A 22,222-nucleotide genomic window follows, 5' to 3' on the forward strand; every position below is an offset into this window, starting at 1 on the left:
TGCCCCTGAGGGGCTAGGTGAAGGCCCACAGATGCTTCGAGAAGAAACAACTGGCATCAGAAGCTGGAAGCAACGGAACCAGGAACAAGGACCAGCAGACACCAGCCACATGCCTTCCCATGTGACAGACACTGGCCTTTCTTGAGTCAAGGTATCTTTCTGTAGATGTCTGAGTTTGAACAGTTTTATGGCTTCAGTACTGTAAACTTGTAACTTAATAAATTCCCTTCTTAAAAGCTGTTCCATTTCTGGTATATTGCATTTGCGGCAGCATTTAGCAAACAAAAATGGGTGATTTGTAGTGGAGTTGCTCTAGGGCAATACTCCTCAAGATGGCTCACCCAACTCCTGGAGGGCAGGTTTCCTAGTCCCCTACAAAATCACCACAACTTCTCAGCCATCCCACGAATCACAGCAGTGCTCCCTCAAATGAGGTCTGGATCGCACCTGGGATGGAGAAAGCCTTGAATGTCCTATGGCAGCCCTTGGGGAAGTGGCTGTTCTCAATATCTGCCAGTCCTGTATTAATCGAGGTTTTCTTTACTTCTTTGTGGCCAGTCCTTCATAGTTAGATCAAACTTTCCCTGTTCAAAAAACATCCTCTCTCCTGACTGGAACCAGCCACAGAATCAGTAACATGATAGTCCCAGGAGATAGACCTGCAAATATGGGATTTGGAAACTGGTTTGGTTGTGCCTTTGGGCTTGAATGCAGCTCTGAGATTCTTGCCAAGGGGATACATGATGCTAGCAAGAATAGGTTGTAATTTCAAGTGAAGCCTTGTTTCAATTCAATGTAGGCTATTAATAAAATATCTTCCAGATCCAGGCAGTGACTATGCCGAAAGGTAATGGCAGGAATCTGGGGATTTCATCTGTGGCGGGGTAAACTTGACCCTTTTTTGGTAGTGGGATTCCCTAGAAATGCTTCTATCTAAGTGGCCCCAGCTACTTGGCCACTTGAGAGGGCCTGCTTGAGAGATATTTCAATCCTGTGTAAGGGACCCCAGAAAGCATTGACTGGGACGATTGGGCAATTTGGCACAGGCATGGCATCTTCACATTAGCGAGCACTGGGTACTGATCACCTGCCTGCCATCAGAAGGTGTGAAATCTAAGACGGGTTACAGATGAGAAAGTATTAAAAAAAGAGCACATGTGCTTCTTCAGTTTGGCTAGATTTCTCTCTCACAGCAGTCTCCTCAGAACTATCAACCTGGGGACTTACCAGCAAAGAGAATTCGCAGGCCCTACCCTTGGCCTACTGAATCAGAATCTCTGTAGAGGAAGAACCTCTGCACTGTTTTTCACAAGCCCTCCAGTGGATTCTGACACATCGAAGTGTGAGAATTACACAACACAATGGGCTGATCCCGACTCTCCCCATCTACAGCGTGGTCGTTATCACCAAGCAGAGGCTCACCACCCCTCAAACTGGGGGTCTCAAAATTGGAATTCAATCATAGTTTGTTTTAAATGCAGATCCTCAGTCTCCCTTCCTGAGATGCAGGTTGCGGGGTGTCGAGTATGGTCCCCAGTGACTGAAGCATGTGGCTCATAAACCATATACGTTGAAGCACTGTATTCTATGTGAGTATGTATATGTGTACCACCTACCCATTTGGGTATCAAATGATCCACTTCAGCCTTCTCTCTGCTCCTCAAACAAAAGGTACCCTCACTCCTGCTACTTCCCAATTCCATAATGTCCTTTTTGCCATTACCTCCTTCTCTCTAAAATGTCAGTCCTTACTTTAAGGCTCAGCTCCAAGATCAACTCCTCTTGAAGTTTCTCATCTTTCCTCCCCATTCCCATCCCATCATCCTCAAATTCATTCTTGCTGCAAATCTACAATACTGCTGTCTCATTTGTCTCCGAATCCCCAGAGCCTGGCACTCAGCAAGAGACTCAGACTTGTTTGTAGGACTTTCAATTCAAGTCAATTTATTTCAATACAATTCAAGTCATGGCAGCACAAGAAAAGAGCCCGGGGTAGCCCATTTAAAGCACCAACACACAGAAATCTGGCCTCAGGAAAGTACAATGTGGAAGGAACTCACTCATTTATAAGGCATGATAGCTTGTATTTCCGGGAAGCATTATTCAGTTTGGGCACCAAAGCTCTGTGTCCACCGGAGTTCCCATTGATTGTTGAAGTTGCCCAACCCCTTTGGGGGTTCCTCCCGGCCCGGGCCCTGAAGACACTCATCTTTGTAAACTGTCCTACGATGGAACCGGAAGCTGCTAAGGAGAGTGTTACAGAGGTTAGCTAGCTTACATCACACTGGGTCATTTGTCTTCTGACCCGTCCAACCAACGTGATGGGGGAAGAGCAAGCTGAGCTGAATGATCCTACCGCTTGGGTCACACGGTTCACCCAATACTCACTGACAGGTACCCACAGCCACCACTCTGCTGGTTGGCAAAATAGACCTGATTTCCTGGGAAATCTCCACCCAGGAAAAATGCACATGGCAGTTATTCATAAGCCAGAAAGCCCTGGTTCTGGAGCCATTTCCAGCAGTGTCTTTACAGAGTCATCCAGTGGAGGAGCCAGTTGAGTGGGTTGGTGCTGTTCTAAGCCTCACAAATAGCAAAACGGTGCAGAAAAGATGGCTGAGCCTCTGGGAACCATGCGTCCAGGGTGTATTCCTGTAGCAGCTTGAACTGGAGGGCACAGCTGTTGCACCTGGAGACCAGAAGATGATAGAGCTGTAGGAGAGGTCTGAAAACCACCTCAGTGTGTCTCCCTCCTCCTGTGTCTGAAAAAAACAAAGGGGGAGATTGATCTCCTGAGAGGAGTCGGGATGTCCCTTAAATCAGGTCCCCACGGGGGTAGGCAGTATGTGGCCAGACAGGGGTAACAGGGCTGAGGGCCCCTCTTCTTATAACAGCTCTCAATGCTACTCTTGATTCTAGATATTTCATACTATAAAAGACCCAGAGGATCTTCTCTCACTCCTGCCCTTCCTCCCAAGAAACAAATGGGGAAAAAATCTAAGATTGGGGGTTAGTGTTTCTAAAATTGGTCAATGTTTCCACAAAGGATGGATAAATGCCGTGCCTCTTTATAGGATTTAGTCAGATGTCTATGCTTATAGCGGGAATCTGGCATCGAAAGAAACCCAGGAACAGCCATGCTCCATGCACAAAGCAAAGAAAAACCAAAGACAAAGGACTCAACTGGAAAGATCCGAAAATATTTGCAGTTTGTAATGGAATCAGCTTCCAAATATTCTCACTCATTCTCATTCAGGCAATTAATATCTATTAAGTGTTAATAAATACTTAATATATGTGCCAGGACCTAGAGTAGGGGCTGGGGCTACCCTGGAGAGCAAGAGGTAGTTGTTGCTTTCAAGGAGACTGGTGTGAGTTCGGGAGAGGCACGCACTCATGATGACTCACAATGTCGGGCAAGTATGGGGCGTAAGGCACCTGACCTAAGCTATGGATGAGGAGGGCCGGGAGGATTGGACTGGTGCCATGAAAACTGAGGCTGTGAAAAGTAAACGAGGAGCCATTACCAAGTCATTGAAGTTAACATCACCAATAATGTGACAAGCCAACATCGTGTGCCTCCTGTGATGATGCACTGAGAAGGACATGCTATCACTTCTGTGCTATTCCTGCCAGAGAAGAATAATCTGGATAAAACATAAGGAAATGGCACAGAGACTCTACTTGGAGGACATTCAGCAAAATGATGAGCCTGTGCACCTCAAAAATGTTCATGTCATGAAACGCAGAGGGACTGTTTTGGGTAAAAGGAGGCTAAGAAGTGAGAACTAAATGCAGTGCATGCCCCTGGACTGGTTCCTGGACCAAGAGAAAAAAAAAAAAGTTAAGAAGGACACTGCAGAGACCAAAAGTAAACTTTGACTATGATCTATGGATTTGAAAACATTGGCTCAATACTAAATCTCATGATGTTGATGACTGTAATTTGGTTTTGTAAAAAAACCTGTTTGTTCTTAGGAAATAAACACTGGTGTGTCAAGTTGCCAAAGGATATGATGTCTGCAGTTTACTCCCAAATAGCTCAGAAATAAAGAGCTCAAATAGCTCCAAATGCTAACATTAAACATCTGGGTGAAGGATATGGGGAACATCTTTGCACTATTTTTGCAACTTTGTTTGAAATTATGCCCCAAACTGTATACTCAACCAGCTGGTGGGGACAGGGGTGTCAGGACAGTCTAAGTAGGGACTGAGGGCAGCATGTGCAAAGGCACCGAGGCAGGCACGGGATCTGTGCAGGGAAAAGCAGTTCAGCTGGAGTATAAAGTTCGGAGTCGGGAGAGATCAGGGTCAAGAATCAAGCAGAGGCAACAGATAAGAGGTTTCGATCTTTTTCCTGCAGGCCACAGGGAGAGCAATAAGGTCTGACTAGCCTTGCCTGTCATAGCAGCAGCCTGTGGATGTTGGTTTTATAGTGGATTGGCCTGGCAGCTGGGAGAAGGGGTCAAAAGCTAGCACAGCACTCCCAACAGCAGCCATGAGGGCTACCTGGCGTCGGCTGGCATTTGTTGAGTGTTTTGTTACATGCCAGAAACTGAGCGAAGAGTTGGCCATGCATTCCAATACGGTCTAGTAGCAGTGTAGTGGTACCAGGGTTGGAGGAGAGCTAGATTTAAGAAACTGTGACGAGGAAGGAGGATAGCACCGAAATGGAAAACACCGAAAACAAAGTGGTTTAGAGAGGAAAAACCATCTATATGATGTTGCACGAGTTGAGTTTGAGGCGCCTTTGGGACCCCAAAGCGAGCCCTATGGGTGAGCGAGCCCTATGGGTGTTGGCTAGGTGGGTCTGGCACTCCGAGAGGCTCCAGAGCTCCAGCAGTGTGGATGCACAGCACTCCGGAGGCAGGCTGCCTGGGCCCAGATTCTACCTTGGTGACCTAGGGCAATGTGCTTTCTCTCTGAATGCCTCAGTTTCCTCAGCTATAAAATGGTAATGTAGAATCCACAACGGGGTTGGCTATACTGATAATTAAATGAGTTAACACGAGCATAAGAACTCGGCTCAGAGTCAGTCTGGGTTAGCCCCTACCACCACCACCATCACTGGTTTGTTGGCCCCAAGCACTGAAGAGTATAGGGAGGAAATAAGAGGAAGAGGGCAAATGCCTCAGCTCCATTTCTGGACAAGGAAAAGGAAACTGTTCAGATCCAGGGCACGTGTCATCTGGCCATAAAGGTCGGATGCCTGAATGAGAGTAGTGCAGAGACTTGCTTTCCAGCCATGCAGTGCCTTCTGGAGGGACCCAGTTCTCCTGGGTCCTGTGCTGCAGCATGGTGGCGGGAGCGCCTGTGGTACTCAGTGCAGATTCCTGTTCCATGCCCCAGAGCTACTGTCAGACTCTCTGGGTAACACCCTGAACTCTGCACTTTAAGCAAGCCCCCTCCATCTTAGGGCCAGTTAAGTTTGACAATGCTACCTGAACAAGAAAGAATTGTTGAAGTAATGCATTTTGAAGGGTGAGAACTAATGGCAATTATTTCAATTCTTCATCTCAATGAATCATTTTTTGCTGCCTTGTCATATAATAACACATCTAAGGCTTTAAATGTCCAGACAGTACAGATCTCAATAAAATCTGTTTTTCCTCGGAGGAAAAAAAAAACTCTATGGGAATACTCTAGGGGGAAAAAAAGATCTGTGTAGGTTGAGGTGGTTATCATCTTTCACCTTCGCCTGGATAAATGATAGTTTTTTACAAGGGTAGATACGATGGCTCTCTTCAGATTTATAAAGGGCAGTCATTAAGGGAAGGAAAGAGGATTATTTTCCCCTAAGAAGATATGCAGAGTAAAATTAGGACAAAGACAAAAAGGAAGGTGATTTGGGTTCAAGAAAAGAAAATTATAGTTGAGCTGTCCAAGGATGAATGGGTCACCAGGCCATGGGGCTGTGTCCGTGTAGGGGGTTAAAGAATCTCCAATGCATTGGAGAGTCATTCCAATTTAATATAAGGAAGGCTCCATTAAGGAGGGAGAAAAAACAAGAACTGCATCTTTGTTAAACAGAATTTCACAGGTCTAGAAAAAAAAAGGTGCCGCTTTTTAGTTGGCTCACAGATGACTGCTTAGGTAATAAGGAAAATAAACATTTCTAGTAGCGAAAATTAGAAGGCTACTCTGTATGGCCAGGAATTGGGGTTATGTTTTTTTTTTTTTTTTTTTTTTTACCAGTAGTATCCTTAAAAAAATACAAAACACTTGACAAATAGTGAGGGCTTTATAATATTCATTGAATGAATAAGGAAACAGGCTAAGACAAGTTAGGTGATTTGTCTAAACTTATCCATCTAAGTGGGTGAGTCTTGACTCAAATAAGGGTTAACTCCAACAGCTATTAATCATTATGCTACACTGATGTCTGATGAGTAAAAATCATTTGATTTCCTTATCCACAGTAAGTATGTGTGCATACTGGCATACTGCAATTTTTAAGGGTTGAAGGTAAAAGGTTGAAGGTTTGGCAACCTGCCTTGGGCAAGTCCATTTTTCCAATAGTATGTGCTCACTTCTCGTCTGTGTCACATTTTAATTAAGGCAAATGCTTTTTAAGACAATGTTAACAATGCACACTTAACGGTCTACAGTGTAGTGTAAACCCAACTTTTATCCATGTGACTCGATTTATTACAGTGGTCTGAACTGAATGAACCTGCAATATTTCCAGGGTATGCCTGCATCTGGATGAATGTCACAGAGGCAATGGAGAAAAGTGGTTAGCTGTGTTTTTACTCCAAAACTTCATTTTCTTTTGGAAGGCAAGGAACTCTAAAGAGCTCATTCAATGAGTGTGGGTGGCTAGCTCTCCAGGCGATCATGGGGGTGTCTTTCATCATTCCTTCCACTGAAACATTACAGTAATTTAACAATTTGCAATCATTTTATTGACCTCTTGTCAAAGCAGCATTTTCCTCCTTACTTTGATTTTTAATTTTAATTTGGGGGTGGGTAGCAACCATGCATAGTCTGGTTGGGTGGCTTTGGTTAGAGTAAGGAGTCTGCTTTAAGACAGAACAATTCTTAAAACATTCTTATTTTTCCAGTCCTTCACCTTTCTCGCAATGCCAAAGGGGCAGCACCAATGGGTTGCTCAGTCCCTGCTGTAACATCCATACAGCAGCAGAGGGCAGCAAAATACACCCATGCAAACAGGTAATAAGGAGTCAGGATTTCATATTATTGGAGAACTCTGGCAGAGAAGGAAAACTACTGATTTAATGTTATGAATTTAGTTATAACTTAAAACAAATTCTAAATGACAGATAGTCTCCTGATTTGAAACACTACTCTGAAAACAGCTTGAACTTCTACAAATAATTTTCTTTGGTCTCTTTCCTCACTGGCAGTGGGCAGCCTAAGTGTTTCAATTTGTAATGATTTGGTAAAGCCTATCTTTAAGCAGAAAAGACTTAGGTTAAAATTCACTCACTATTTAGGGACCTTCCATTCTGAAGCTACAGTTGTGATCTCCCTTGCTGTTTTCCTTCCTTTTGTAGGACTCAATTCCTCAAGAACCACATGTAGCAACCCTGTGCATTTGCTTGTCCATTTCTTTCATTTCTCATTGTTTTGGTCAAGTTTCCAGGTCTGGTTGTAATTTACAACCAAGATGCAGTTTTCAATCTCTTTCATTCTTCTACAGAATCCTCAATACATAGCAGGCTGTCACATCAACTTAGACGATCCCAGAGATTTATGCATATGTGAATCCAAAACATGAAGTTCAAGCAATGATTTCACTGGGTTCCCTGGGGCTGGAGATCAGGAGGCACATCGGCAGCACAGCAGTGAAATGAGGGAGATACCACAGTCACGCCCTGCACACAGACCATCCTGCTTACCATCTCAGCTCTCCCGTTTCAGAGCGATCCTTTTAGGAAGCTATTCAACCTGTTTTGAGCTTCTTCATTTGCAAAACAGGCATGTACCTATTGCATTGTGTGGCTATGATAATCAAATCATTCATATTGACTAAAAACCTACCATGTACCACACACTATTTGAAGACTTGGTGATATGGTGATTTAAACAAGACAAAATCCTTGTTGCCAGGAGGTTCACAAATGGGGGGAATGAATGAAGGACAACAGAACAAGGTAATTTCAGATAGTAGTAAGGTCAGAGGAAGCAGAGCTGGGTAGTGAAAAGAGGTTGGGTGGATGTCTTAGATGACATGGGTGGGTGAGGGAAAGCTCAAATAACAGCCAGGGAAAGATGTGGGGGCTGATACCTGATAAAGGTCATTACTGCAGGTGCCCTAACACTGGAACAAGCGTGGCAGCCTAGGAGGGAGCTCAGGACAGCAGGATAAACGGCAAGAAGCAGCAAAGGAACAGAGAGCCTGTAAGTGCCACTGGAAACCAAGGGAGACTTTACAGCAAGGGAAAGCCATGATCTGATTTAAAAGAAATCCTCCAGTGGTTGTGTCGATAAGGACCACAAAACAAAGGGCACCTAAGGCACTGGGCACACTGCCTGGCACAAAAAATAGCAGATGGAGGTGGTCGCTTTTAAAGGAAAAATGCTTTTAAGCATTGTCTATTAACAAGTTAGTGTGATTTCAATGAACATGTAAAGTGACAAAACATCCAAGTCTTAGAAGTGGGTTCCTTTTTGGGTTACAGAAGAGCTGTCCAGAGACCCTGTGGCTATTATGCTCACTCATTTATATATTATGCTCACTCCTTCTATAATGAAAGCAACATAAGCATATTAAAATATTTTCAAAAGGGAAAAAAATCTATCACCCTCAAATAAAAACTGCTTTAGCATTTTGGTCTGTCTTCCTTTAGACTTCAGATTAATCTGAAATTTAATACTGAGAGTTCTGAACTTACAGGGAAATAAAAATGCTGATTCTCACTGTCTGAACTAATATCTATTTTTTATTCTTCAAAGCGTTTTTTCCCTTTTCAGTATAACACATTATACGGTTAGCAAGACTACATCTCCAAAGTTTGGACAGTCTCTAATAAAAAGTTACTTCTTCTATCAAGAATGCATGAATTACTTACTCCTATTGCTCCAAGTAAAATTTTGAAAAGAAGGATGTCTTAAGCTACTACTGACTCACTGTGACACACACTGAGGATGTTAAATCAAAGACCCAAGTCTGCTTGCTTAAAAAATGTTTAGATTGTTGAATTATGTACAGTTTATACACTTACCGGAAACCAAAATCCTCAGTGTGTGTGTCTTCTGACCATTATTTGAAAAGAAAATATGACTGACAGCCAAACAGGACATGCAGAACTTCTCATAAATCATCTGTACCTAAAAACATTACTTTGTACTTTGAAATGTCTGGAATTTATATGCAAAAATTTGAAGTTCTTTACAACTTCCAGGGGGAAATTAATACCAAAATCATGGTTTTGTTTTGTTTTCTTCTTTTTTCATTAATATTCTAGATCCATTTTGTGCTTCACATCTTCAGGACCTAGCAGTAACATAGCATTGACATTTAGGAAATGTTTCATATTGCACATGAATTCTTTCAAGATCGCCTCTAGCTAAGGCACACATAAATAAAAAGATGCATTTGACAGGACAACAATTGCCCCGGTCCAGTTTAAGTGATAGGTTAGACTAATGGAAATAACTGTGGTCCAGTTTAAGTGATAGGTTAGACTTATGGAAATAACCAAGAAAGAAACTGGAAAAAGTGTCACCTCCAAATACAGAGCAGGAAAATTTCTCAAAACTGCATAAGAATTTAAGGGATTCATTACTACCACTTTCATCAAACAGAGTTAGGCTCAATTCAGCCAAACATTCTCATGGCTACCAGATAAAAATCTCACACCACAGAAAAGTTTTGCCATAAATGAATTTGATGAAGATATATCACCTGAAATTACATTTGCAGTTTTGTAAGCACTAGAATTAAAACAGCAAACTTAAGTCTCTCTGCGGTGAATCAGAAAATACAAAAAAAAATGTTTGAACCAGAGTATTCTGCCCATACCACATTCACCCCTGGATCACTCTTTTACTGTACGGATTTAGATTTCTTGAAAGTTCTATAAGTTGTTATATTTTGAAGTGGAGAGAACTAAAATCTAGTTTTAGTTATAGCAGAGCTAAAATTAGCAAGCCTTTGCTAAATGCTTATGAGCAAAACACCATTCTAGAAGTCAAGATTTCAGCTTGGATAAATGGGGGAGTCATTACTGAACAATGACAACAAGTTAGACTGTAGAGGTTCATGGAGAATAGAACGTTCAACTGAAAGTGAATCACAGGCAGAATGGTACTATGAAAATAATTTAGGTTTGATGTCATAAACACAGTTATAGATGAACACATGAGACCTGTCAAGCTCTCTAAAGGCTCAAGCAGAGAGAAGTACAGTGAGTTAAAAGGGTTAGTCAAGAAAATCAAAAGAAAGGCAGTAACAGCAGGGCACCGAAGCTGGGGTGGGGGTGGAGTTTGGAGCCAGTGATCAAAAGGGTTACTGCATATGTCAAGGCCTAGAATCAAAATAGAAGACAGTTCTGGCAGAAGCCATGAGGTCCCGAGAGGGCAAGCCTTTGGGGACAGAAGCTAAACTGAAGGTAATTTAGAAGACTGAAAGCCTCTGAAAAAAAGAGAAGCCAAGAGCATAGATATTTTGACAAAGAAAGAGAGGGGAGGAAAGAGAGAGGAAGGAAGGGGTCAAAAGATTCAAGACAGGAAGGTTTTTGTATAGGTGGGCACAAAAGGAAAAAAGCCAGATATGGGGAGGATGACTGAAAGGAGGTGCATACACAAAGATAAAAGATTCTCAAGAAACTGGAAGGGATAGGACCTGTGATAATGAATAAGAAAGAGGCTCATTCCAAACAGAGTCAAGAGGTTATCCTGGAGGTTATTCTTACGCATTAAGTAGATATCACCTTGTTCAAGATGTAGTGGAGAGGCTGGAGGGAATTGCCTGAAAATGTAGTGCTGTGTTCCAGTAGCCATGTTTCTTGATGATGATTGAACAATGATATAGCCTTCACAATGTGACTCTGTGAATGTGAAAACCTTATGTCTGATTCTCCCTTTAGCTATTATATCAACAGAAGAGTACAACATATGGAATAAAAATAAATAACAGGGGGAACAAATGTTAAATTGTTTGAAATAGTGGTAAATGAAAACGAGGGGTAAGGGGTATGGTATGTATAGTCTTTTTTTTCTCTATTATCATTTTATTTCTTTTTCTGTTGTCTATTTCTTTTTCTAAATCGATGCAAATGTACTAAGAAATGATGAATATGCAACTATGTGATGATATTATTACTGACTATATGTAGAATGGAATGATATCTAAATGTTTTGTTTGTTAATCTTTTTTTAATTAATAAAAAAAGTTTAAAAAAAAAAAAGAAAGAAAGAGGCTCAACCACAAAGACTAGCTGTGAGCTCCCTCTGGACTGTAGTCAGCATAAGAAATTCTCATTGCAGAGACATGACTGAGAACACATGTGTACACAGTTATGACTTGACATCAGATTGCCATCAGCCAGTACATGAAAAGCCACTGTTGTGAAAATGGGTCTCAGAATATTATTGATGGCTCTGAAATGAGAGTACTTTCAGGTAGGAGGCTTTCTTATAAACTGGAGATGCTTCTCAGTGATTCAACTAAGGAAAAAGTCAAGAAAAAACATTTTCAAAACTGTCATTTACAGCTCTGTCTGCAGACTGCCATCTGTAGACTCAATTTCATGAAGAGCAGAAAACAGCCTGTTCTGCCTCTCATTTTCCACTTAATGGAGACACACAAACAGCGCCATCATATGTAGGGCCCAATTAAAAAAATACATAATCAAAAAGCACACTTGATTATGAACAGGATGAGATATTAAGGACCTAAAAATACCTACAACTCCAACCATAAGCTGCTCAGGAGAGTTCAAAGAGATAATATCCTGTTCTCATAAGTACTAAGGAGCAACTGCTTCAAATCTTCCACTGTAGAGGACGCAAATTAAGACAACCATTGTTGAGACTATTTAAACATAGCTTCACTTAAGGCTGTAATAGCATAAAAAAAAGTACCTGAGATACTTCATAAAATATCACATAAACCCGAATGTTGCATTTGGAACACAGGTAAATACATTTTGTACATTAATGTGAAGTGCTCCCTGTCAAAGTATTCATAAGTATGACCTTATTCCAACAAAGCTGGAAATAGCAATGGATCACACTGGAAAAGTTGGGTGACCCTGAGCTCTTTGAGGCTGTTTCATTATTTAATGCCAGGGTTATCCAGAGTGGTTATGAGGATTAAGCACGTGAAAGAGCAGAGAAGATGCTTGATGTACGCCTGTTCAATGTGCACACGACTCTTGACTCAAATATTTTTCAAGCTCCTTTTCTACTATATCTTTAAAACTCAAGCACCTATTTTGACAAATATTAAAAAGGGGGGTGATTAGAAAAATAAGATTTCTGGGAAAAAAGTTAACTATTCAGAAATCGGACAGCTTTTGGGGAGGGTGTGGGGAGAAGGGGAGACTTGCAGTTTGATGCTGAAAAATTCTGAGATGAATTTCAAAAATGTTTTGAACCACATCATCACTGGAAAGCATGCAGCTTCTTCAAGTGTTCTGAAAAAGACACTTCTCAATTGGATGTGCAAGTTCTAACAGGTTTATTATAAAAACAAAAACCAGACACTTTCCTTGTCAGCCTTATTACTCCGGTCAAATTTCATTATTAAATCCGTAGTGCTATCCACATCACATGGCCATCTTAAAACTTTTATTCGTTAGTTAAAAAAGAACACTACCTTCTTGTATATTCAGAATTTAAATAGTACCTCCAGAGATGTCCAAAAAATACCATACACACATCCACCCCTTACGTCTCACGAGACACTGTTACAACATGGTGCTTCACAGTTACAGCAAATACTTACATAGTTCACTGCATGCCAGGATAAAAATTACATTATTTATCAAGTAAGCGATAGTAGGTAACAGAATTGGACAAAATCTGGGGCTAACACTTGCAGTATTTCTCAATTTACAGAAGAACATACTGAGATTGGCTATTAGCTGTGTCCTTAAGGTCGCCATTATTTAGCGGCCAGAGCCAAGACCATAAAGACCCAGAGGTCTCCTAACTCCCTGGCTAGCACGCCATACCACCTCTTTGTACCACCTCACAAATGACAACCTAGACAGGGCAGAATGCCAATGATATTGGATTATCACCAGGAATATTTCTCAACCAAGCCAAATTACATGGGAAAACAGCAAATGAAAATTGGTCCACATTTTCTTATTCTTTCTTTAAATATTTATGGTTTTCATGTTATATCATATACTATAAACTGAGGATAAAAGACCAGGGCTCACAGTCTAGCAGAGGGAAGACAGGCATGTCAGCAAGGTGATAAAATATCACACTTACTGACAGAAATCTGCAGAAGGGACAGCAAGGGAACAAAAAAAGGCACAGTCAAGTCAGCTTTGATGGCAATTTATGAACTCTGTGTTTTTAGATATACTGGATTTTCTTTTTAATGTTCCATGTGCCTACTGGGGATAATCCATATTTGTATAGACTAGACAGAAGACTTAACCTGTAATCCCAGTTTTACCACAGTCTGACTGGATAACCCATGAGCAGATACCTCACACTTTTCCACTTCTAACTTGAAGATAACTTTAACTCTCTACAACTCAAAATCCGATCAATCAACTCAGTCTATTTTGAAGAAAATGTTTTTAAAGCCCATGATTTTGTTATCCGGGGGGACATTTTAAGAGGTATGTACCATTAAGACATTAAATAGAACACTGTGGAGAACTCAAATTGTCAAATAACGAAAAGCAAAGTCAAATTTCAAATAACTATATATACATACCACAAACATTAACAAAAACTATAATAACTCAGAAGACTCTGAGACCGACTGGTATTTATATTTATATTTACTATATTTAGTATCAAGGCTGAACTTTCTGGTTGCTGAATTCTGGAAAGTCAAGTGTGATTTGGCCAAATGCTTGATATTTAATGAAATAGTTCCCCCTGCCATGTCCTTGAGAGTAGCTAAAACGTAGCCAAGCCTAAGACCTGTATTCCTAAATAATTCTAAAATTTAAAAAAGAAAACCAACTCCAGAATGTCAGATGATATAACTAAGTACTGTGAAAGTCCAGACTTTGCATAAATAACAAAGGATAAAAATATTATACAAATACTAATTAGTAAAGTTCATAAAGAAATCATTATTTAGAAGCTTGTAAGTCAGTTCTTTAGCTTTGTTCTTCCCTCCAAATAAGCTCTCAGGATAATGTTCTTCTACTTACACTAGGAACAAAAGTCTCGTTTAAATGATGGGTTGCTCTTCACTTACTGGAGACTGGTAATTCAAAGGAGGTGCTATTTAATATAATTAAAGCAAATTTACTGACTTCAGTTCTACAGTTATAAATGATGCCATCCAAAATTGTGGCAAATCACTTCAAGCATATCTGGAAGCGTTTTCAAATTTAAGCTAACATCTAATTTTGGAACTAAAACACTGAAAAATCAAGGGTGGAGCCTATCAAAATCTTGGAGAAAATGTGTACTGTTAATGGAGTCCAAGGTTAAAAAATTACTTCATTATTCAAATGCAGTAACCAAGGGAATTTTCCTCTATACCAAGAATATAGACATCATGGCACTGCTGAAGATGAATGCTACATGGGAGCCTTGCGTAGTATTACATTTCTCTACTGAAGCTCCAAAATAACACAAAAATAAAGGCTTCAATGTCTCATCATTATGACTTCCTTCCCCCCAATAGAGCCAAAATACAATTTCAAGCTGACTTCCTGCGACATGCCTTCAAGGCAAAGGTTCTGAAATATTTAATTTTTTAAGATCTAAATTTTTCTTTCCCTCATATAAAAATAAATCACTATTTTCTGAGCATTACTTAAAATCTCATTAAAATAAGTCAATGTTACTTTCTTTCTGCTTTCTACTTTACTCCTTTTCCTTAGAGTTCCAAGGTCTCAACTTCTCTTTCTTCCCTTCTCAGACAACACTTTAGAGAGCAGGAACAGTATTAAAAGTCACTTACTATAAGACCATCAAATGAATGAAGCTGTACAACCAAGATGGATCCATGCTTTATGAACACATTATTCTCACATGTCTGGTTGACAAGTATGATACAAAAAAATCCTTATATTTCATTTTACAGATTATGAAAGCAAGCTGTTCAAAAGGTAAATTCTGAAACCATGGTTGGTATAGCAAATGAACATAACAAAACAAAAATTTCATCCAAATATTTACATTTTTTAAAGACATTTTAAAAACAGGCTACTTATTATGTGTGCTTGAACAAACCATGTGTGGAAATGAATTCCATTCATTATGGAGTTAGTTTCTGCTATATAATTACTGATGCTATAATTGACCCCTGGCCTCTGAGGATTTAAAAGTTTTCAAATATTCCCAGTCTATGCTAAAAGAATCACGACTACCAATAAATCAAACATGTTTCTGAACTTGTTCCTCAGAAGGAGAAGGACTGGTATGCAAGGCCAATTACTGAGGAGCAGGGGGTGGGGGCGGGGGAGGAGAGGCACTGCCATTCGGTGTGGCTCCGCCACTCCCTACGTATTACCAGGAATTCAATAAAGCCCTCTAGAGGACATTTACATTTAATAATTATACCACACCATAATACTATCTATGTTCAAGTAGTTTCACAAAGTTGGATACTCACAAAGTATTTTGGAATATAGTCCTAGAGAATATGGAGGAGGTTCTATATTATATTAAACAACAAATCATGCAGTTTCTCAGAACTCACAGAACTTTAAAAAAAAAAAAGGAGAAAAAAAACTACTGATCACACAACCCAATTATCCACTTCATATTATTACATGTAAAGAAAGTTTATAGTCCAGCAATGCCAATGTGGGTAACTTGGTAGTTTAGACCCTTCTTGTAAAGTGATTAACAACTAGAGAATAACTTCTATTTCAATGTCTCTGGCTCAGATGCTTAAATACTTAAACAGCTTGGAAAGATTTTTTTTTGTGTTTTTTCTCCCCTATGGGCATGGATATGGGAGGGGATTACAACGAAAAGAAAGGTAATGAAGACAGGTACAAAATTAAACAGCCACTAAGATTCCACTTACCATTACTTTACATTACGTGGGAGAAATATGGCTTAAAGAAGGAAGAGTCTCTTATCTGTTTATACTATTTAAGTTTCGTCTTTATTCAGTCTGACAACAATGCCAAACTTGATTTACTAGCTAGAGTAAGAGCAATTCTCTAAAAGGATTTTATGAAGTCCTATTTAGCTTTGGTTGTGAAAATATTAAGTACTTAAATTTTTGAAAATCTCCAAATTAACTAAAAAGGGGCCATGTCAACAACCAAAATCCTCAAAAATTTAGATAAAAATAACTGACTTTTAAAAAATATCCAAACTTGTTTCTCTTACATACACATTAGGTTTAGGTGGAATATATTTCTGTACCTATAATTTGACCTGCTAAATACGTAGACTTAGGTCTTTTGTTTATTTATTTTTTAAAAGCAAGGATGTTTCTATTAAATGAGATATTCTCTTTAAAAAAAAAAAAATTACTGAGTAGGTTTAAAATCATTCCAGAGCTGGCCCCCGGGAATAACTCAATTGGCACAAGTGTATTATTTTCTTGTCATTTAAAAAAGGGGTGGGGTGGGATATCATATATCAAAGTCAGCAGAATTTTCACATTTCACAACTTTGTTGCTAGAGAGGTCCCCAAATTCCTTGAATCCAACTGGAATGTTTCCTGAATGTGCGCATTATAGTAAACAGCAGCAAAATACCAAAACAACTCTACTGCTAACAAGTCGTTACTCCTGCTTGTGCCTTTAGAATACTAGCTGTAAAACAGCAATGCAACAATAACAGCAGACTGCTAATTTGTGCCATCAATGGGGATCTGAGTTATTCTAAGGAAGAGCCAAGTTGCTTTTTTTTAAACATTCAAGGCATGACATCTACTGGGCAAATATCTGTTGAGTTTTTTGGGGAAAATATTTAAAAATGTCAATAAGGAAGAGACGATAACACTGTATTTAGTATTCTAAAGGCACGCTTCAGATAGTTTAACAATGATTCTGGTAAGACCAACTGCTCACATACATACACACGCGCACACACACAAATTTTAATGGTTTATAAAAAACCAAATTGTTACTTTAGAAAAACAAATGCAGTGCATTTTTAGCAATATTATCGCCATAGACTCTGAGTGCTCAGTCCACACATAAACAGGAGTTGCCTTCTATGGTGATATGGCTTCTCTGCACTAATTCTCATCAGGCCGCAAAACATAGGGCAGGTTAAGTAAAGACTGAATTGTTGCACAAAGGAACATTTACTCATCAGATCCCACTGATCTCTTCTGTGCCCGTTTCCTGGGCAACCTTCTTGGTGAAGCTTTATCTGGAAGAAAAAAGAAAGTTTTACGCTTACCCAACTATTATAAGTATGCTGGATTCCAAAGACATTTAAAAAGTATTTTCTTTCAACTTTACCACTAAGTTAAAAAAAAAAAAGCAAGAATACCCTCTGATAATTAATGCCTCTTATCTAGCTATAGATTCAAAAATAACTTTTAAAATAATCCTTCAAGAGGCAACCCCAACTAAATGAAACATTTTTGCAATTAGGATGGAAAAAGACGTGTAATATTGAAGACACCATGCAAAAACCGGAATGCTACAATTTAACATGTTTATACATAATACCTTTAGAAATAGTTTAGTACGAAATTTGCAGCTCCAAATTATTTGTTGGTTACAAATTAAAGATTTAATATTTACAAATGCATACAATTTCTTATATTTGGGCAATTTCATAAATTTACTGGAATAAGCAGGATAAGGAAATTAGTATATCAAATACCAAAACCATTTTATATATATAAGCATTATCTTTTGACTTCTTTCCCATTTTCTCCCATGTTAGCCTTACTGAAGGTCTACTTAACCGAACATAAATTGGTGGTGAGGTGAACAGCTTCTACATCCATCCCGTAAGGGAAATCATCAATAAGTTTCTTTAAAAAGTAAAGGGCTTTTCTGGAGTGCAGCAAATGTTCTAAAAATGATTATGGTGATGAATAACACAACTATGTGATGATATTGTCAGCCATCGATTGTACACCATGTATGGAAAGTTTGTGTAAGATTTATCAATAGGACAGGCAATGGTGACTCAGTGACAGAGTTCTCGCCTGCCATGCCAGGGTTTGATTTCCGGTGCCTGCCCATGTGAAAAAAAAAACAAAAAAGAAAAAAAAAAGATCGATAAAAATATTTTTTTAAAAAGTGAACAGCTAAAAAAAGATGTTTTCACCCAAGTATAGGGTTCATTTGTAAGCATTTCACAAATAATAGTACGAAAGAAAATAAAACATCTGCCTAAACCACTTCAGTTTTTATTTTCCAAAATTACTAGATTACCATACCTATTATCTGAAATATAAACAGTAAATGCTTATCAAGTACATTTAGAGAAAAAATTCTGCTTAAAAGAATAGTCTGCTTAAGAGATAATGCCTCTGATCAGAGCTCTTATTTAACAATTAACTGGGAGTGGAAATGTAATTAAAAAAGACTGAATTTACTATTGTTCTTGTTTGCCATGGATATTAACCAAAATCTGAGACTCACACTGAGGCAGGAAAATATTTTGTTAGTAAAAATGAGAAAATCTTGCTTACTTCTATATTTAATCTTTTAATTTTTTTCCTTCTATACTGTTTCTACCTATATTTATTATATCCTCTTTTTCAGTTAGCATTTATTTCTTTCCTTTTATTTTCATTTTGTTCTTTCCTCTAAGAGGATATTTCTTGCCTTTTACCAGCAGCAAAACTTAAGTTTTTGCTATTTTAGTTTTATTTTTTGCATTATTTCACTTGTGCCTCATAGTTATCTATAATTAACTGTTTTCTCTGTCATTTCTTTTTGGTCTTCTCATCATCTTTATTTAAAAATTTGTTGTGGTAAAAATTACAAAACATAAAATTTGTCATTTTAACTATTTTTAAATGTACATTTCATTGGCATTAATTACATTTACAAGGTTATACTACCATTTCCACTATCTATTTCCAAAATTTTAATCACCCCACACAGAAACTCTATACCTATTAAACAATAACTCCCCATTCTTCCCTCTCTGGGACTTTGGTAACCTCTAATCTACCATTTATTTCTATGAGTTTGCCTGTTCCAGAATTTTCATATAAATGGAATCACATAGTATTTGCAATCTTGTGTCTCTTATAAGGTTTTCAAGGTTCATCTTTGTTATACCATGTAACAGAACTTCATTTTCTTTTTTTTATGGCTAAATAATATTCCACTGCATAATACTCTATTGTAGTATATACCATGCCTGCTTATTCATCTGTTGATAACATGTGCTGCTTCCAACCTTTTGGCTGTTGTGAATAATGTGTCCAAGAGTATTGGTATATGAGTTTAAAAAAAAAAAAGAAAAAAGATAATGCCTCTGAATAATGGATTGAATCTACACATCACATGAAAACTGACCCCGGCACTATATTAAGTAGGTTGGTAATATTGGGCTTTAGGGGTGGTGCGATGGTGGCTCAGTGGCAGAATTCTCGCCTGCCATGCCGGAGACCCAGGTTTGAGTCCCAGAGCCTGTTCATGCCAAAAAAAAAAAAGGATATATATATATATATATATATATATATATAGAGAGAGAGAGAGAGAGAGAGAGAGAGAGAGAGAGAGAGAGAGGCGTCTTGAACATGTCTAAAAGCAAGCTCAAGGGCCACAGTGGCTCAGCAGGCAAAGGACGCTTGCCTGCCATGCCAGAGGACCCAGGTTTGATTCCCGGTGCCTGCCCATGTTAAAAAAAAAAAAAAAAAAAAAAAGCAAGCTCAAAATTTTGAGGGAAAAACAGAGAAACATATTTCTCTGATGAAAAAAGTGTACACTTCTCAGATTTTCAAAATGTTTACTCAAAAGAAGCTAAGAAAAAAATGCAAAAATAAAACAAAAACACACAAAAATATATAAACAAGAGGCGAGGAACTACTGCCCTTATGCACTTGTCCAATTCCCAAATAATTTTTGAAACTAAGTAATATGTTCAATAGAATCTAATCTTTGAGGATTCAAAATATTTTAGAATCTAATAAATTCTATATGAACATCAACTGTAAATACGTATATGTGAAGTGGTGATTACTATCAATCATCTGTAACTGGGCTCTTAATGTGGCAATACACGAAAACGAGCCTCTGAGGGCAATTCCTGCCTCAATACACTCAAATTGTACCACACTGGTACAATTCAGCTTACCTTAACAAAAAGTGTAAAAACCTCCACCACTTGGCTGTCTAGCACATCAAAGTTAAGAAGCAGACAAATAAGAAAAAGAATATGATAGCATTCCGAACTTATCCAGTTTTTGGGAAAGTCTCCAGATACCTCAAAGGCCCAAAAAGCAGCAAGAAACAATTTTTATTTTATTTCAGCAAAGAACAGTAACTGATGTGTATAATGATGCTTTTCGGCCATTCTCTCTCTCATCACATTCACCTCAACCATCCTTCCCTCAAAATCCAGAAAATTACTCAAGGTCAACAAATTTTAGCTTTCAAGAAAAAGCTTAAACTTTATGGGGAAAAATACCATAAGCAAGATAAAACACCTCCTTCCTCAATGTTAAGTGGGGCAGATCAGAAAAATCCTGCATTGCTCATTTAAAAGACATTAATGTTTCCTTTTTTTTTTTTTACCTAATTACAAAATAGTAACTCATTGCAACTTTTTTCATTTTTAGATGGGAAAAGACAACATTTTATCAGAAACTTAAAGCAACCTCCCTTCCCTTCCTTAAGACCGCATACTCATTCTAATTTCCTGCCCAACCTAAGAGAGATTTTTCTATTAAAGAGATTTAAGTCACAGGTTTTCTAACTGATCCCTGCATTAACAACAAAGTCAAATACATAAATATTTCATTTTTATAACTTCTGCTTAAGAGTTGCCTAAGAATACATTTAAAACACTAGTTCTAAACAAAGATCCCATAAAATCAACTAACTTGTCACTTAAGAGTTAAAAAGACTTCCTATTATATAGGTTACTTTCAACTGCCCTAATTTCAGGGAAACTGAAGTACCCTAATGCCAAATGCAAAACAGAATAGGAACAAACTTCTTAGTAATGAGCTCAGCTGGAATCCTTTCACACCATTCCACCTTCCCATATGTTTGGATAAGACAGACATGAGACTATTCTTGCCAAATTAAATATTAGCCTCTTATACATACTAGTTATCAAACTAATTTCTCAAAGATCAAGATACCCTCTGCTTTCAAGCATATTCCTTACTCCATGATCTACAAAATTTTTTGTTTTTCTCATTCTAATTACAATATGCAAAGTAGATGTACTATATTCAAAAGACAACGACTGTTTCTTCTTAAGCTACCTGAAACATGGCTCAAACCCTTTACTCTAAGAGAACCATGGTCTAGGATAGCAGCTCTTAAAGTGTGGCCCCTGGCCCAACATTACCTCACTTCGGAATTGTTAGAAAATGATCAGGCTCCACATGGGACCTGGGAGTAAGGCCAACAATCTGTGTTTTAAGCACTCCAGGCAATCCTGATGAATGCTAGTTTGATAACCACTGCTCTGAGGAGTCAAATGTAAGAGAAAAAATAAACAACCATATAAAATTAAACAGTTATTTCTTTGCAAACTGGGATATTTTAGGGGCAGTGTGTTCCTTTATCTGTAATTTTAAACATCCTAGCATTACAAAAGCAAGTTAAAGAAATAAATGACATCTGTTAAAATAAGAATGGCCCTAGCTCTTCTGAAATGTTCTCAGGACTCCTCTGACTTCATAGCAGGACGCTTCATCTAGGATTTCATCTTCCAAGGTTTACTAACATTAATAATGAGGGAGAAGTGTGTTTATGTGTGAATGTGCTGTATGTCTTCCAGAAATATTTGCAAATTTTCAAAAACAATAAACAAATCACATGCCTCTCAATCATAAATTTGTTAAGGACAATACATAAGAAGTTTCTTGAATGATAAAAATCTATTGTATAATTCTGATTAGCTGTGCTGCTCAGATGTTCTGCTGTTGTTTTGTGAAGTTTTTTTCAATACAAGGGGTTCATTTAAAAGGGAAAAGAAGGAA

At 38.4% G+C, this 22,222-nt stretch overlaps 1 protein-coding gene across 4 annotated transcripts in view; it reads right to left on the minus strand.

The window, feature by feature from the left end:
* Positions 1–1,914: 1,914 nt before the first annotated feature.
* The window catches only part of SSR1 (signal sequence receptor subunit 1), a 38,469-nt gene continuing 18,161 nt past the window's right edge, over positions 1,915–22,222 (minus strand). For 2 of the 4 annotated variants that reach the window (XM_077143444.1, XM_077143441.1), the window contains 2 exons: positions 17,397–17,460; positions 1,915–2,689 (listed from right to left, as the gene is read on the minus strand). In XM_077143444.1, coding sequence (XP_076999559.1) covers positions 2,578–2,689; positions 17,397–17,460 — 176 coding nt within the window. In that variant the 3' untranslated portion in view covers positions 1,915–2,577. Of the gene's footprint in view, positions 2,763–12,632; positions 17,461–22,222 lie in introns of those variants that run through there. The other 2 variants (XM_077143442.1, XM_077143443.1) reach the window with 2 other exon arrangements.

This window comes from Tamandua tetradactyla, chromosome 25 (assembly GCF_023851605.1).
Source record: "Tamandua tetradactyla isolate mTamTet1 chromosome 25, mTamTet1.pri, whole genome shotgun sequence".
In the NCBI taxonomy this organism is placed as follows: Eukaryota; Metazoa; Chordata; class Mammalia; order Pilosa; family Myrmecophagidae; genus Tamandua; species Tamandua tetradactyla.